The sequence below is a fragment of the Labeo rohita genome, chromosome 13 (genome assembly GCF_022985175.1).
Source record: "Labeo rohita strain BAU-BD-2019 chromosome 13, IGBB_LRoh.1.0, whole genome shotgun sequence".
In the NCBI taxonomy this organism is placed as follows: Eukaryota; Metazoa; Chordata; class Actinopteri; order Cypriniformes; family Cyprinidae; genus Labeo; species Labeo rohita.
The window spans coordinates 9,839,429-9,855,591 of NC_066881.1; the positions used below are offsets into that span (position 1 = coordinate 9,839,429).

Sequence of the window (16,163 nt, forward strand, 5' to 3'; positions counted from 1 at the left end):
CGAGACAGGGTGAGGGTTGGAGGGCCAGGCCCCTGCGGAGGACCCGGTGATTGAGGCAGGACCGGCAGAGCGGGAGCCCTCCAGGGCGGAGCCGGAGGCGGAGCAGGCAATGCAAGAGCCCTCCAGGACTGAGCCGGTGGAGCCCTCCAGGGCGGAGCAGATGGTGCTAGAGCCCTCCAGGGCGGAGCCGAAGGCAGAGCAGACGACGCTAGAGCCCTCCAGGGCGGAGCCGGTGGAGCCCTCCAGGGCGGAGCCTGAGGCGGAACAGGCGGCGCTAGAGCCCACCAGGGCGGAGCCGGAGGCTGAGCAGGCAGTGCAAGAGCCCTCCAGGGTGGAGCCAGAGGCAGGGCAGGCGACGCTAGAGCCCTCCAGGGCGGAGCCGGAGGCCGAACAGGTGGCACTAGAGCCCTCCAGGGTGGAGCCGGAGGCGGAGTAGGAGGCGCAGCAGCCCTGCGGGGCGCAACAGGAATCTGCATCACGCTCTGGGACCTGGGGAGAGCAGGGACAGAGGAGGCAGACAGAATAGAGGGAGAAGCCGCAGCAGCCCTCCGGGGCGGAACAGGAGGCGGAGCAGCCCTCCGGCGGAGCAGCCCTCCGGGGCGGAACAGGAGGCGGAGCAGCCCTCCGGGGCGGAACAGGAGGCGGAGCAGCCCTCCGGGGCGGAACAGGAGGCGGAGCAGCCCTCCGGGGCGGAACAGGAGGCGGAGCAGCCCTCCGGGCGGAACAGGAGGCGGAGCAGCCCTCCGGGGCGGAACAGGAGGCGGAGCAGCCCTCCGGGGCGGAACAGGAGGCTGCGTCATTGACTGGGACCTGGGGAGAACAGTGACAGAGGATGCAGACAGGAAAAAGGGAGAAGCAGAGAGTTTGGTGGTTAACGCCCCCTCCGTAAGAGGTTCTACGGCCGGCGCCGACACCTCTGGAGGCATTGGCGCAGCTTCTCCGACGGGGAAGGCCTCTGAAGCAGACTTGAGACCATACGGGACCTCTGAAGAAAGCCTGTGATCAAATGGGAGCTCTGCAGCAGGCTTGTGATCAGGTGAGAGCTCTGGTGCAGGCTTGTGATCAGGTGAAAGCTCTGGTGCAGGCTTGTGATCAGCCGAGAGCTCTGGTGCAGGCTTGTGATCAGCCGAGAGCTCTGGTGCAGGCTTGTGATCAGACGAGAGCTCTGGTGCAGGCTTGTGATCAGACGAGAGCTCTGGTGCAGGCTTGTGATCAGACGAGAGCTCTGGTGCAGGCTTGTGATCAGACGAGAGCTCTGGTGCAGGCTTGTGATCAGATGAGAGCTCTGGTGCTGACCTGGGAACAGGCGTGTCCTCAGGAGCACAGTGGGCCGCCCACACACACCACATGGCCACTGCCACTAAGGGAAGAGCAGCAGCGATGACGTCACTTGGCTTGTGGGGATCTGCTGTAACGTGGCTTGACTCAGGAACAACATGGCTTGACTCGTGGGGCACAGCTGTGACTGGGCTTGACTCGTGGAGCACAGCTGTGACTGGGCTTGACTCGGGAGAACGACAGCTGTATCTTGGCTTGACTCAAGGAGAACGGCAGCTGTGCTTTGACCTGACTCAGTTGCTTGACCGGACTTGGAAGCTTGACTTGACCCTGGGGTAGCAGCCGCGACGTGAAGGAGCGCCACTTTAGCTGCCCATACGGCCCTTAGGGGTGAGTCCAGCACGTGGGCCATCATAAGCCGTGGTCTTGGGATGTCAGGAGAGACGTGACCGGACTCAAGAACCACGGCTGCAACTTTGCTTGACTCAGGAACAGCCGCTGTTATGTGACTTGACTCAGAAACCGCTTCAGGAAGTGCGGCCATGATGGGTGCAGACTCGGGTGCAAAAGACATGACGTGAACAGGCTGTGGCTTGGCTGACGAGGCGTTAGCAGGCTTTGACGTAGCGCCCATCTTGTGCAGTGGCTCTGGCGTGGCAGCCATCTTGTGCAGTGGCTCTGGCGTGGCAGCCATCTTGTGCAGTGGCTCTGGCGTGGCAGCCATCTTGTGCAGTGGCTCTGGCGTGGCAGCCATCTTGTGCAGTGGCTCTGGCTCAGGATTGATGGCTGTAATTTGACTTGAGACAGAAGCGACAACTGTAACTTGACTTGACATAGTATCAACAGCTCTGACTTGACTTGACACAGGAAACACAGTTTTAATTTCACTTGCCTTAGAAAGAGCAGCGCTGACTTGACTTGGTGCAGGAAACACAGCTCCAGCGTGACTTGGCTCTGGCATGGCAGCTGTGACGTGACGGAGCTCTGTTTTCGCCGCCATTGCTCGAGCGCGCTCCGACACGGCCGCCATCTCACGAGCGATCCAGGCGGCAAATGTGTCCGTGGCCGCGCTCCGGCGCGGCCACCATTCCGTCAGCGGGATGCGTGGCCGCCATTACCGCGTTGTCGCGTTCCTCCTCCGCGACACCCACAGTAAACGGCGATCCCACACACAACAAAACATAATCCAGAAAACGCTCAAGGGAAGAACGCGGAGCCTCACGACGGAGCCGTGAGTTGAGCGGCTGATTCATGCCCTCGTGAAACAGATCTATTAAAACACAGTCTGGGAGATCGGAGTAATGGGCAATGTCCAGAAATTCTTGGATGTAGCCCTCGGCGTTCGTGTGCCCTGCTCGAGGGCTAACAACAGTTTTGTGGTGTTCATACCTGCGTGGCGTCCGGATGAGAAGTTGCTGGATCCTGTAGTGGCCGAGTATTCTGTAACGTAGGGAGTGAGGCGAGAGACGAGCGGATCCATTCGCAAACTTTTATTGTAAGGACGTGACAAAGACATGGTCAAAGGCAGGCAGGGTCGAACAACAGCAGACAGGTGTATGGACAGCGAGACAAGAGTAAACCGTAACAGGCGAGGGTCAATCCAGCGGCGAACGTTATCCGAGAGGGGCTAGGCAAGAGAGTGGTCAGACAAGCGAGAGATCAAAACAACAAGGCAAACAAGGTAACTAGACGGGGAAAACTAGGAGAAACGCTTCGTATGAAAGATAAACAATACAATCCAATACTCGGCGAGGAGTGACAGGAAGACCGGGGTATTTATACAGTCTCTGATTGGACAGGAGGAAGTGCAATGGCTGATGGGGAGTGTAGTCCGGGGTGTAGTGTGGCAGTCCGTGCGTGACAAAACGCAAGAGCGACATCTGGTGGTGAGCGGTCCGCAGCTCACCGACCAGATCATGACAATATATATATATTAGGGATGTCGCAATGCTCAATATAATATCAAACCATTTGGTACGACATCCACAGTTCAATACGTTTAACGTTATCTTGTTTCTTGTATCTTGTAACGTATCTTGTTTTTAATCAGTTACAGCAATAGCGATGCTTTTATCCGTATTAAAGAAGCTGGAACGTAACGTCATCAGCGCTACTTCTTTGACGCATATGTGGATTTTCCGCATGAGGGCGCCCTCTGCCGTCCAGTATGAATGAAACCCATTCTATTTTGCGTAAAAATCGAAAAAATAATACCTCTCTCAAAAGAAAAAGTAAGCAGACATATACTAAACCACGCTTTTTCCAGTGTAGAGAGGTTTATGGGAGTATATTTTGTTAATTTTTTGCAAAAAAAAAAACCAACTCTGAAGTGGCAAGATATCAGAACCGAACCGAAAACCGTGGTAAAAACCGTGGTGCATCCCTTTATATTTATATATATATATATATATATATATATATATATATATATATATATATATATATATATATATATATATATATATATATTTGTAGAAATGTCATAGAAATGACTTAAAATACATATATAATAGCAATGAGGCAATAATAATTAGCTCAAATAAAGTGTCACAAGCAATTAATCATAGTTTTATTGAGCAAAACTGCTAAAATACATAATGTATTATAAACAATAAAGCTAATGTACATTACGTATTATATAAAATGCCTGGAGAGAGCTCCAATGACCTGATGATTGTTTTTACACTTTACTGCGCAATCTAATGTTTAATATTGACTCAAAAACATTTAAATCAAATGTCTACTTAATATTTAGTGATGTTAATTTGGCCATTTCTTTATGATAGAAAAGCTACAGCCACTGTAATTTCATGTATATGTGGACATCAAAACATGTAAACTTATGAGAAACTTGAAATTGTGATGAACAGTTTGCATATTGAGAAAAATACTGATGTATTATCCTGTGATGGCGTTGGTTTATGAATTATTTATAGAGATCGACCGATATATCGATTTACCAATTTTTTCCCGATATTTAAGCAGTTTACCATAATCCGTTATTGGTTTTGTAATATCGGGTTCACAATAAACGCCACCATCTTGCGGGTGTTTTAAGAATTGCGCACATGCAGCGCGCCTGAGGGGAGACCCGACAACTTTGCTGTAATTTGTAAACTTTAAAACTTTAAAACAGCCATTAATGCTCATATTAGATGTGATACATAAATGCCTGATATGTAGCTAGTTTATACAGCTGGGCTCTAAGAAATAGAGACGAACTTATGGTCACGTAAAATAATTTGTCAAGTCCTGTCCCAATAAACATAACTTTGCCTGAAAAGCATTTGTGAATTCTTAATAGCATTTTGCTTTATTATGGTTTTTAAATGGGTTTAATATGTGGAATGCGCTACTTCCGTTATTTTTGCACTCACCATGGGCAAAATGCAATCAAAGATTTTTTTATATTGAATACTCGAATACAATAGTGGAATCGTTGCAGCCCTAGTACCGACCCAGTAATTACAAAGCAAATGTACATATTATTAAAAAAAAGGTAAAACAACACTGTCAGGTGATATTGAAGTTGGACGAGAAAATTTGATTTTTCATCTTACCCTACGTTTTTGAAACAGAATATACAGATGAAGAAATAACCACGGGTGACCTTTCCAACATGATTACATAATGCATGAAGTCGCAGACACACATCGCAGAGCTAGTGCAAGATGAGCATTTGTGGTTAAAAAGTATATCGTTTTTATTTTTATTTTTTTGGAAAATGACAAGAGCCTTATTCCTCAGCTGGGATCATGTAGAGCCCTTTGAAGCTGCATTGAAATTGAAATTTGGACCTTCAACCCATTGAAGTCCACTTTATGGAGCAAAATTCTGGAATGTTTTCCTTAAAAACCTTAATTTCTTTTCGAAAAGAAAGGCATAAACATCTTGAATGAGAAGGGGGTGAGTAAATGATCAGGAAATTTTTCTGGAAGTGAACTAATCCTTTAACTACACTGTCAATTTATGGGCTGTCTGATGACTGTGTAACCTTTGCTCAGTATGCCTGGGCCGGTGGTCAACTTCTGGAGCCGTCTGGAGCCAGATGGTCGTGTCTGGATCTCCTGTGGTGCCAGTCTCTTCAAAAACCTTCATGCCGCTCTCTGATATATGGCCTTTCCTGCCTCACTGAATGCCACACCCTGAAAACAGGCTATATATATGTCCTGGGATGACACTTACACCTCTGTTTTTACTGGGTAGCTTTTCAATTCATGGCGTCAGCCTGGAAATTGACTTTCCATTCTTTTATACTGTTTAAAAGCTGCTACTTGTCTGCCAACAGCACCTCTAACAAGTGAGTCTGCAGTGAGCAACTACATCATTAATGCTCAGTGGTTTTCATTTATCCTGGAGTTTAGTTTTATATCACTGATGCTTGTGTGTTTTGTTCTTCCCGCTTGTTGACAGAAGTGTTCTCACCTCCTGAGACTCTCATTAGTTTTGCTCTCATCTGAACCATACATCTTTCCATCACAGCTTAGCGTGCTCTGCGGCAGCACCGGAGTGATATACTTCCTCCAGGGATGTGTTCATGTCCTCATGACTGACCTAACACCCACAGCCAGGCCAATGTTTTAAACTGAGTCTTAGAAATCTCTGTCATTTAAGCCTCATGTAAGCTCTTAAAAAGAAAGACACTTTGTCAGATGATCCTACATCCTACTTCTTAAGGTGTAATTATGTGTCACGTTCAAGTACTCTGTGGTTGGAGAGAACACATTAACACAGACTTGTTGATTTGTGCAAAACTGTAAGGTGTTTAACAAATTTCTAAAGAAAAATAAACAATACTGTTGAAAAGTTTGAGGTTGGTAGTCACCTATGCTTGCCATTACATCAAAACTACAGTAAAAATGCTAATATTGTGAAATACTGCATTTTAAAATGACTCTTTTCTAATCTGTTTTTAAAATCATTAATTACTCACCCTAATTTCATTCCAAACCTGTAAGAGACACAAGATATTTTTGATGAAATCCACGAGCTTTTTGACCTTGCATAGACATCAATGCAACTGACACATTCAAGCACTAGAAAGATAGTAAGGACAATTAAAATAGTCCATGTGACAGCTGTAATTTTTTGAAGCTACAGGAATTTTGTGCACAAAACCCCCCCCGAAAATAATGACTTTATTCAATGATTTCTTCGATGCACGTTCATGGGAGTACCACGACACATGCGACACAACAGACAGCTTTTAACATCAGACTGATATTCTGTTCCAGCCCATGATCCCACTGAGGAAACAAAGGTGTTCAAAAGAGTGTTGTGCAGAAATTAGAGTATTACCTGCTGTTATTTATACATCATAGCCCAAGTGCGTTAGTTGCCTGCCAACCCCACGGTTGAATATGAGCGATTCCTCCAGCGCAGCTTCTAAAGCATCAGGCTGCACCACTGAGCGCATGATGGCTGTATTTTCATCCACCCACCTGACTGTGAAGTGTTGCCTAGCCCTGCGGATGTAACCCCAGAATCCCACGGCGACTCCCTGAGCCTGTGAATCATAGCTGTCCCTGCCTCGGCCTACACACCGCCAGCCGCGCTGTGAGCGTCAGGCAGTCTGAGAGATGCTCTTTTACTGGGCCTCAAAAAACACCTCTTCTCACTGCTTCCTCTCAGGCCTCTCCCAGCTGTCAGAAACCTGACAGCGAGTTTGATGTCTAACGTGATGTAGGTCTCAGCCTGTCAAACTATAGCATGAGTCAAGCTGTAGAAACAGCAAAAATAGTGTGTTATGAACGCAGTTTCTGACATTGAACTCCAAAGTTTTCAAATCCACAACGAATTCATTGTTGCTTTATCTTTTCTAAAGCTTGCATAAATAACTAATTAAATAAGCACTCATAACAAGTAACACAGTGAAATACTGTGTTGTTTGTTTGCATTCTAGATGCTTTTTTATGACTTTTTGTGTATTATGTTTTTAATTACAATTAAAGGATTAGTTCTTCCAGAATAAAAAAAATCCTGAGAATTTACTCATTCCTTTGTCATCCAAAATGTTCATGTCTTTCTTCAGTTGCAGAAAAATCAAGGTTTTTGAGGAAAACATTCCAGGATTTTTCTCCAGATAGTAGGCTTCAATGGGATCGACAGCACTGTAAAAAACAAAAAAACACAATTTGTTGAGTCAACTTAAAATCATTTGTTACCCTGCAGCCTCAAATCAGTCAACTCAGATAAGTTTAATCAACTTGAAATGTTAAGTTGTGCTAAGTGGGAAAAATTTGATATTTGAGTTTGTTAAACTTAAAAGCTGGACTTGTTACCCAGCTGCCTTAGATATTTTAGGTCATTCAACGTAAAATTTTAAGTTGTCACTTAGTACAGCTTAACATTTCAAGTTGGCTAAACTTTGAATTGACTGAACTTAAAATTTTAAGGCAGCTGTGTAAGAAATTATTTTAAGTTGAATCAACAAATTGTTTTTAACAGTGAGGTTGAAGATACAATTGCAGTTTTAATGCAGCTTCGGAGGGCTCTACACGATCCCAGATGAAGGATAAGAGTCTCATCTAGCAAAACGTTCAGTCGTTTTCTTAAAAAAAAAAAAAAAAAAAAAAAAGTACATTATTGTTAACCACAAATTTTCGTTTTACACTAGCTCTGCGATGCACGTCCATGACTTCAAGCATTATGTAAACACGCTGGAAAAGTCATGCGTTTTTAGTTCTTAGTCTGTGTACTCCACGTCAAAAAGGTAGAGTAGGGTGAAAAACTCTTGTTTTCTTCTCCAACTTCAAAATCCTATAAAAAGTATATACATTTTTTTTTTTTTTTTTTTTTTTTTTTTTTTTTTTTTTTTTTTTTAGCGTTTTTTGTTTCTTGTAAACACTGGTTCGGTACTACATCATGCGTGACTTTTCAACCTGACTAGGTAACGTGTGAAGACAAGCTAGTGCAAAATGCACATTTGTGGTTAAAAGTATATACATTTTTTTTATTTTTAATTTATTTTTGTATTTATTTATTTTTAGAAAATGACAAATCATTTTACTAGATAAGACCCTTATTCCTTGGTTGGGATTGTGTAGAGCCCTTTGAAGCTGCACTTAAAACTGCAATTTGGACCTTCAACCCACTGATTCCCACTGAAGTCCACTATATAAAGAAAAATCCTGGAATGTTTTCCTCAAAATCCTTAATTCCTTTTCGACTGAAGAAATTGTTATTCTGGATATGAACTACACCTTTAATCAGGAAGTGTCCTGGGTTTGCATTAAGGCTGGGTAATCTGAAAAAAATTCTTCATATTTGTCCATTTTTTTTTGGTACTGTAGCAAATATATCTTGATATTTTTGCAGTTGATCTGAATTTTTAGGATAAGTTAAAGGAACCATCATTTTGATGGTGTCATTTACATGTAGATGCTGTAGAAATAACTAGAGCTGCACGATTATGACAAATCATAAATGTTGATTATTCCCTTGAAATTGGAATTGCGATTATCACTGTTTACATTGAATGATGTTGAATAATCATTTACATTGAATGAAATAGCTAGGGCTGCATGATTATGACAGATCATAAATGTTGATTATTCCCTTGAAATTGTAATTGCGACTATCACAATTTACATTGAATGATGTTTCGAATAGCTTTATACCCTTGTTTGAAGTAACTGCATGCCACATTTTTATATATAGCGTCTTTTAATATAAAAAAAAAAAAAAAAAAAAAGTTAAAAAAAAAAAAAAAAAACTTAAAATAACGTGTAGGAAAAAAACAGGCACTCACACATTCACACACATACACACACACATCTTAAGAAAGTAGATTAATGTAAGTGGATTTTATTTTTTATTTTTTGGTAATTGTGCCTTTGAACGATTACATAATTGTGGCATCTGTAATTGTAATCACAATTAGAAATTTGATTAATTGTGCAGCCCTAGTAATAACAGTAAATTATGTGTAATTACTGGCAACTTACTATAGTAATAACAATGTACACAGTAAGAACCTCACCTTAAAGTCTTAAAAAAAATTATATGCACCAATATAAATAACAGTAACCACTAACAAGACAAGTAATCGACACAATAATAAGCATCAATAATTACCTACATATTGTTTAATAAAATGTTTATTAAAAATACCTTGTAAAACTTCCATTAAGTATTTTTTGAATGATGATGCAGATTAATAATTTTGAATTAAAAATTAATTTTGAGTAAAAAGCTCATCAAAAGTTTAATAATGTTGCTAAATTTTATATCACCAGCTAAATTTTTACAAAAACTATTTGAATGTTTAATATATGAGTCATGGTTTGTATGACTGATTGACTGTTTCTAACAGCATGTTTGCAAGGTGCACACATGATCAAAATTGGCAAATTCCATGACGTTCTGCATTATATAGTCAATTACACTTTTTATGACTGGATTCCGTGATTCCATCCGTATCGGAAATCGGGGCCTATAGAAATGATGATTTTTTTTTTGTAATGAAACATAAAGTAAACGTGTAAAGATATCAGTATTTCCACAAATATGCCCATTTTTAGACTAAAAGCTCTAATTGATGCTGTTCAGTAAAACTCGCATGTGACTACCTGCCTGAATTTTGTTGACAGCCAGAGGCGGCAGAAAATTTGATGGAAGGGGCTGCCTTATAATTCTCTATGCAGGAAAAATCCTGGTTTGTGAGTATCCCAAAGCTGTCCAGTTGCTAACTTTGCTGTTTTGTGTGCTTTTATTTTTCCCAGGAGGCACAGAAGGTGAATAACCCTATGAACAGTCAGGCTGATGGCCCACCGAAGAGCCTGAATGATAAAGATGAAGCCCCAGCCAGTGAGGTGGGCTGGATGACCTCTGTCAAAGACTGGGCGGGGGTCATGATTTCAGCACAGACCCTTACCGGCAGAGTTCTGGTGAGACGGCCACACACCGATACACCCACCGCAACATCACCAGATGCTCACGAACATCCCTCCAGAGTCACATTTAAAACATGTCATCCTTACATTTACAATTTTTTTAACATTTTCTTATTGATTATTTGCAACTGATATCTGATAAAACATTCATCACATGCTGTGACACAGTTAGCACACTGCTGATGACATGCTCTTATGTGTCTGTCAGACTAAGTCATACATCGGACTCTAGAGGTCAAGATTATACCCAGATGATGTACAGCTGTTTTGTTAAATACGGACTCATTAGCATGCTTCACGCAATAACGGGCTTTTGGGAGTGCGGTAATACTGAACGATGACTCGTGTGGGTGGCGCTCGTCATCACAGCTGTTAGTGCTCGCACAACGCTAGACACGGACAGGTCAATTAACTATGAACAACTGAGTCAGTTTACCACATAATGAAGATCGTTTACATTGGGAACAGTATGCAAATGAGAGCAGTCCTAATTTTATGACCTTCAGCGAATTATGGACGAAATCCGTTTTGCTTTGTGGTTTTATACTCTGGTGGGTCTGCATTTCTGAAAGCTTTAACCTCATACGCCAGTAGCATGTCTTTCATTTATTATGACTTGAATATTTTCCTCCAGTGCTGCATCTCATCTTTCAGGTGGGGTGGCCGCTGTACATGACCAGATTGGAAAGCAGGGCTCTCTCAGTAGACCAGACCAGTCTAGTGTTTCTCTTTTAGTGCATGGCTGATCTGTAATGGGCCGTTCACACTGACAGCAATTAAATCACTGGCTGAAGGTCGCAGTGCTGTGGTCACCATTAGACGTTCTTGCTCGACTAATGTCTAACTGTATCAGCAGACTATGAAATTAACTTCATTAACCACAGTGGCTGGTCAATAAAAGCCTGGTGTGGCCGAAGATTTTTATTTTTTTCCAAAGTGAAATATAAACTCAGAAGCACTTCCTAAATAGGGGTTTCATGCACTGTAAAAAGTAAATAGTTGAGAAAGTAAGGCAACTTGATGCAGTAAGACTTTTGAGTTCTCTTAACAATAGTTTTTTACTTTTTCTCAGTAAAGATACTTTGTTTAGCCAACATGAATTTGCTTGTTCATGCAATGCTGATTGTCTTACTTGGCTAATAGAAAAAGTCTTGTCACAGCAAACAACAATTACTCTCATTGAGGTGTTTTTTTATTTTTTATGTATCAGTCATTTATTTTTTTTATGTATCATTTTTTTATTTACAAATTACAAACATTGAATTGTTATAGAAACCTTACTGGATAACTTAGTCTAATATGTAGACAACATTGTCTTTGTTTGTAAAACATCTTACAAGACTGAGATGTCCAGCAAACAGATATAAGTGGTTGAACATACTCTAGGCCTCGAAAAACTAGACACACAAACCTCAAGAATGGTTGCAATCAACAAATGTTAAAAAGATGAGCTCTTTACATTAGTGCAACAAATAACTAACAATAATGACAAAACAACAACAAAAAGTTTACATTAAATCAGCAAAACAATAGTCCTAAATAGTGCTGCAATGCCTGCTGGAAACTCACAATGCCTTAATGTTTCAACAGTTTGCAATTCTTTGTTTAGACAACTGTGTTTGACTAGTTGGGACAACATTTGGGGCAATTTTGTTGGTCTGACAAGGGTTTTTATGTCGTTTCAAGAAAAGAGCATTTTTTTTTTAGTGTATGAGACTCGAAATGTTTTGTAAACTGAAAAATATGAAGTTGCATTTTTTACAGTGTGTGTTCAGAATTAAGGTGCTGTGATGTGAAATTTTATTGGCAAATTGCATACATAAGGTATATTATATGCTCTCCCACTTTATTTGCCACTTTTTAGATCTCTTCATGAATATCTAATCAAAATAACAAATTACGTAGAGCCAAATACTGTGGAATGTTTGCTTAAAGCAAAGTAAAATACAAATTAAGTGGATCTTTTATTTGGACCCCACAGATATGAATGAATGTTATTCCAATGGCTCCATCTACGCTATTAAGTTCTGTACAACAACTTAATGGGTTGGTTGTATTAGTGGATCATATTTCCTTGTGGTAAATGATGGAAAGTGATAGTCTGGCTGGAATTCACCTCTAGACTGATGCTCAGAAACACTGGCAATGCACACAGTGTATACCTCTCAGTCGTACAATCAGCATTATCCCAAAAGTGAGCTTTCTGTACCCTAACGCCCCTATCTATGGAGATGTGGTTGTCTGGATGCTTCCACATGCCAGCTGTTTGTTCCATAAAAGTGCATTGAAAGTTTATATAGTCTGATTTGTGAGTTATGAAGTGTCTAGAATGATGTGCGTTTGAAGGTGTGCTGTGAGTCCTCCTCTGGCCTTCTCCTGGCCCTTTCTTTAAGAGAAGTCTCTCTCAGTGAAGGTCTGTCGAGCAGGAGCATATTGTAATAATGTGAGTGGGAGTGTTGTGTCAGGGCTGTGACTGTATCGTAAGTATTATACCACCAAATGAAGGTCCAGCTGGGGCGCTTCATCACACCCGTAAATCAACTCACAATCTTTTATGGGCCAAGACTGTCCTTGCATCCACTGCACTTATTTCATGTCTCTTTTTTCTTTTCTTTTTTCTTTTCTTTTCTTTTCTTTTCTTTTCTTTTCTTTTCTTTTCTTTTCTTTTCTTTTCTTTTCTTTTCTTTTCTTTTCTTTTCTTTTCTTTTCTTTTCTTTTCTTTTCTTTTCTTTTCTTTTCTTTTCTTTTCGGACACCATGAATTTTACATGGATGAAATCAAGGCTGTGAGGCCTTGGCACGCACTGCAGAAGAGCCATTCTACAAAATTAGTTCAAAGTCAGAGTTTGAAACATTTTGGAAAAAAAAAGTCCACAAATTTCTTATGTATGCAAATTGTATAATATCGAAGGTACACATTTCTAGTAATTATGAGTTTAATTCTTATATTTTCAGAAAGTTTTGGAATATTTGTAATTTCCTCAAATTTGTCCCTACCAAAACACAGTGATATATCATTTAATAGGAAGGGTTATATTGACCTATTAAGACCTTGCTTACATCGTCCTTTTAAATATATCCTATAATAAATATATAAATTCTATTTTATTAAAAAGTTTTCAGAGGTAAATCAATAACGGTTACAATTGTAAAAATATTTCAAGTGTGATTTGTTGAGATTTGTTGTATTTTGAATCCAACTTTTCTTTGTAAACAGGAAAAAGTTGATCATACTGATTTCAAACTTAAGGATTCATTAGTTTGAATATACATTGAACCAAACACTATCATAACATCTTAACTGATAATTCATGTTTATGTTTGACAAAACATCCCATATTTCGTTTGTGACAGTATATTTTTCGTACAGACAGTAATGTTTTGGTAGCGACCATATCACATTACAGAATTTTACCCCATACTAAAACTACTAAATGTTATGGAATAACTCACAAAAAGTGTGTTTAATTAGAAAAATGGTTTTCGGTTGTGACCTTTTTTATTAAGTTGCATACAGATTTTTAAGACTTTTGAACACATTTACTTCAAAACGATTGGGCCTATCTACTCACCAAGTAGCTATGAGAGAGAGTGACATGCAAATATTTTCTGATCATAAATGTAGATATGTAGTTAAAATAAGTCTCAGCCAATGGACTAAAATATATAGCCACCACCCAATTGCAAGTACCCACTAAATAGTGATGTTATATATATTAAGGTTACTGATATTTTAAATATTTTTGTGGGTTTCAATAGATAATAAAAGGATCATCTAAGATTTGAATACTTAAATTCTTTTTAAATGTGTTTTTTGGTTGTGGGACAGCAGTTTGCACCAGTTCTGTAGAATGGCCCATAAAGGTCCTAGATCACGTAATTTTTACAATTCTTAACTTTCAAAACTACAATAAGGAGTTTATCATAAAGTTTTTTTTTGTTGTTGTTAAGTAAAGAGTGTCTTTAGCTGAACAGTGGGTATGTTTATCCATCACAGCCTCAGGTTATTTCCTGTCAAAAATTAAATATTGTACTACCTTGACTAAAGGCCCGTTCACACCAAGAACGATAACTATAAATATGATCCCAGCCGTCTTATCTTGCGAAACGATCAGTTATTTTCATTAAAATAATAAAATTTAAATACTTTTTAATCTCAAACGCTCGTATTACCTTTCTCTCCCTGAACTCTGTGTATTCTGACTCAGTACAGTTAGGGTATGTCGAAAAACTCCAATTGTATTTTCTCCCCCAACTACAAAAATCATTTCAAAATCATCCTACATCGCTGCAGAAGTACCGACCCAGTCTATGCAAAGTGAACATGCAAAGAAGATCAAACACCCTTAACAAAAAAGGTAAAAAAGGTAAAAGAACATGAGATGGGAGTTTTTCAACATACAACTGCAGACAAGACGAAAGGACAATTTTGAAGTTGAAGGCATTTAAACTTAATTTTGGAAGTTCATGATGAGACATGAAGTCAAAGTGTCTTGTGTATCCCGTGTGGTCTGATTCATGTTGAAATGACTCTTATAAATTGACATACACTAAAGAATTGGTCAAAAAGATTCTTGAACCAGTTTCAAAATTCAAAATATTGTTTATGTAAGACTTGTGAGACAGGGTAATTACGACATTGGGACTAGGGTTTGGTTGTAGTTAACAATTAAGAAAAACATCAGAGACAATTAGGAAAATATAAAAAATATAATTTTTGCTTAGTGTATAATTGTTAAATTAAATTTAAATTTGGCCCAACTTTATATTGGGTAGCCTTAACTACTGTGTACTTACATAAAAATAAGTACAATGTATTATTGAGTTCATATTGTATGCAAAACACTTGGGACAATATAAAAACATGTACACAATAAGTACATTGTATCAAATGATTAATTTAAATGTAAGTTAATATTAATTAAGGCCACCTAATATAAAGTGAGACCAAAATGGCAAACATCAGCATATGTTTTTTTTTTTTTCTTGTTCAAACAGTTCACAGCCAAAAGATGCCTCTCTTTCAAACACAGGTTAGAAGTGACAGTATCAATTGCCTTTTTTCAGATATGGAGGATATTTATCAAGAGGCAAAGCCTTCGTTACACCAGAGCTGCACACATCCCATGAGAATATCATCAATTTCTGCAAATGAGCAATGCTTTCATCAGCCTCTCTCCTCCTCGCTTTCTCTCTTTCTCTTTTGCTTGTTGGAGTTGAACTGCCATTTAGAACCAAATAGTCAATGTAGCCAATTAGATTCAAAATATTAAAAGTAAGATGTAGTTAAAAAAATAAGCAGTGCATTTGTGTTGATAGTGAACTGTTTAATCATCTTATTTACAATACAATAACCAATAAGCGTCAGTTTTTACCATGTACATTTTTACTTGTGTATTAATATTTTAACATACAAAAATGGACTTAGTGAGCATTTCTGAATGATGAAATTGCAGGAGTAATTGCATAGCGCTGTTATGCATAGTGCATATGCATTGTGGGCCTGTGAGTGTAGTGAGTGAGTATGTGTGGGTGTCTGTGTTTATGTGCAGCTGTGCTTCAGAGCCCATATGTACTATGAGCTCTGTGTGTGTATGTATAATATGTGAATGTGTGTGCCGATGTGGGTGGATGTATGGACTCGTGCCCTCTATCAGGCTTCTTTTTGCAGCTTAAAATCGCAATGAGCATCCGTGGACGCCGAGCCCGGCTGGTAACCATGGCAACAGTGGTTTACCTTGGCTCTGTCATTCTGATGTGCAGAACTGGCAGGCTGTTTGGATCTTCGGCGAAAATAAGAGAATTATCTCTCGAGCGCTCCGGTCACGGGGTAAATGACAAGAAAGATGAGGGTGACTAGCACCTGTCTGGCAGGTAGGTAATGTATTGTGCGGGGTGACATTGTGAAAATGAAGCCTCGAGCGCATGCCCCCTCATATTGTTCATTAGGGTTGCCTGATGACTTTGAGGGTGCTAAGATGTCAGGTGTTTC

General features: G+C 40.1%; 1 protein-coding gene across 18 annotated transcripts in view; it reads left to right on the plus strand.

Moving 5' to 3' along the window:
- kcnma1a (potassium large conductance calcium-activated channel, subfamily M, alpha member 1a) overlaps positions 1–16,163 on the plus strand; it is a 249,221-nt gene that overhangs the window by 55,613 nt on the left and 177,445 nt on the right. For all 18 annotated transcript variants that reach the window (XM_051125701.1, XM_051125718.1, XM_051125717.1 and 15 more), the window contains exon 2: positions 10,002–10,166. In XM_051125701.1, coding sequence (XP_050981658.1) covers positions 10,002–10,166 — 165 coding nt within the window. The remainder of the gene's footprint in view (positions 1–10,001; positions 10,167–16,163) is intronic.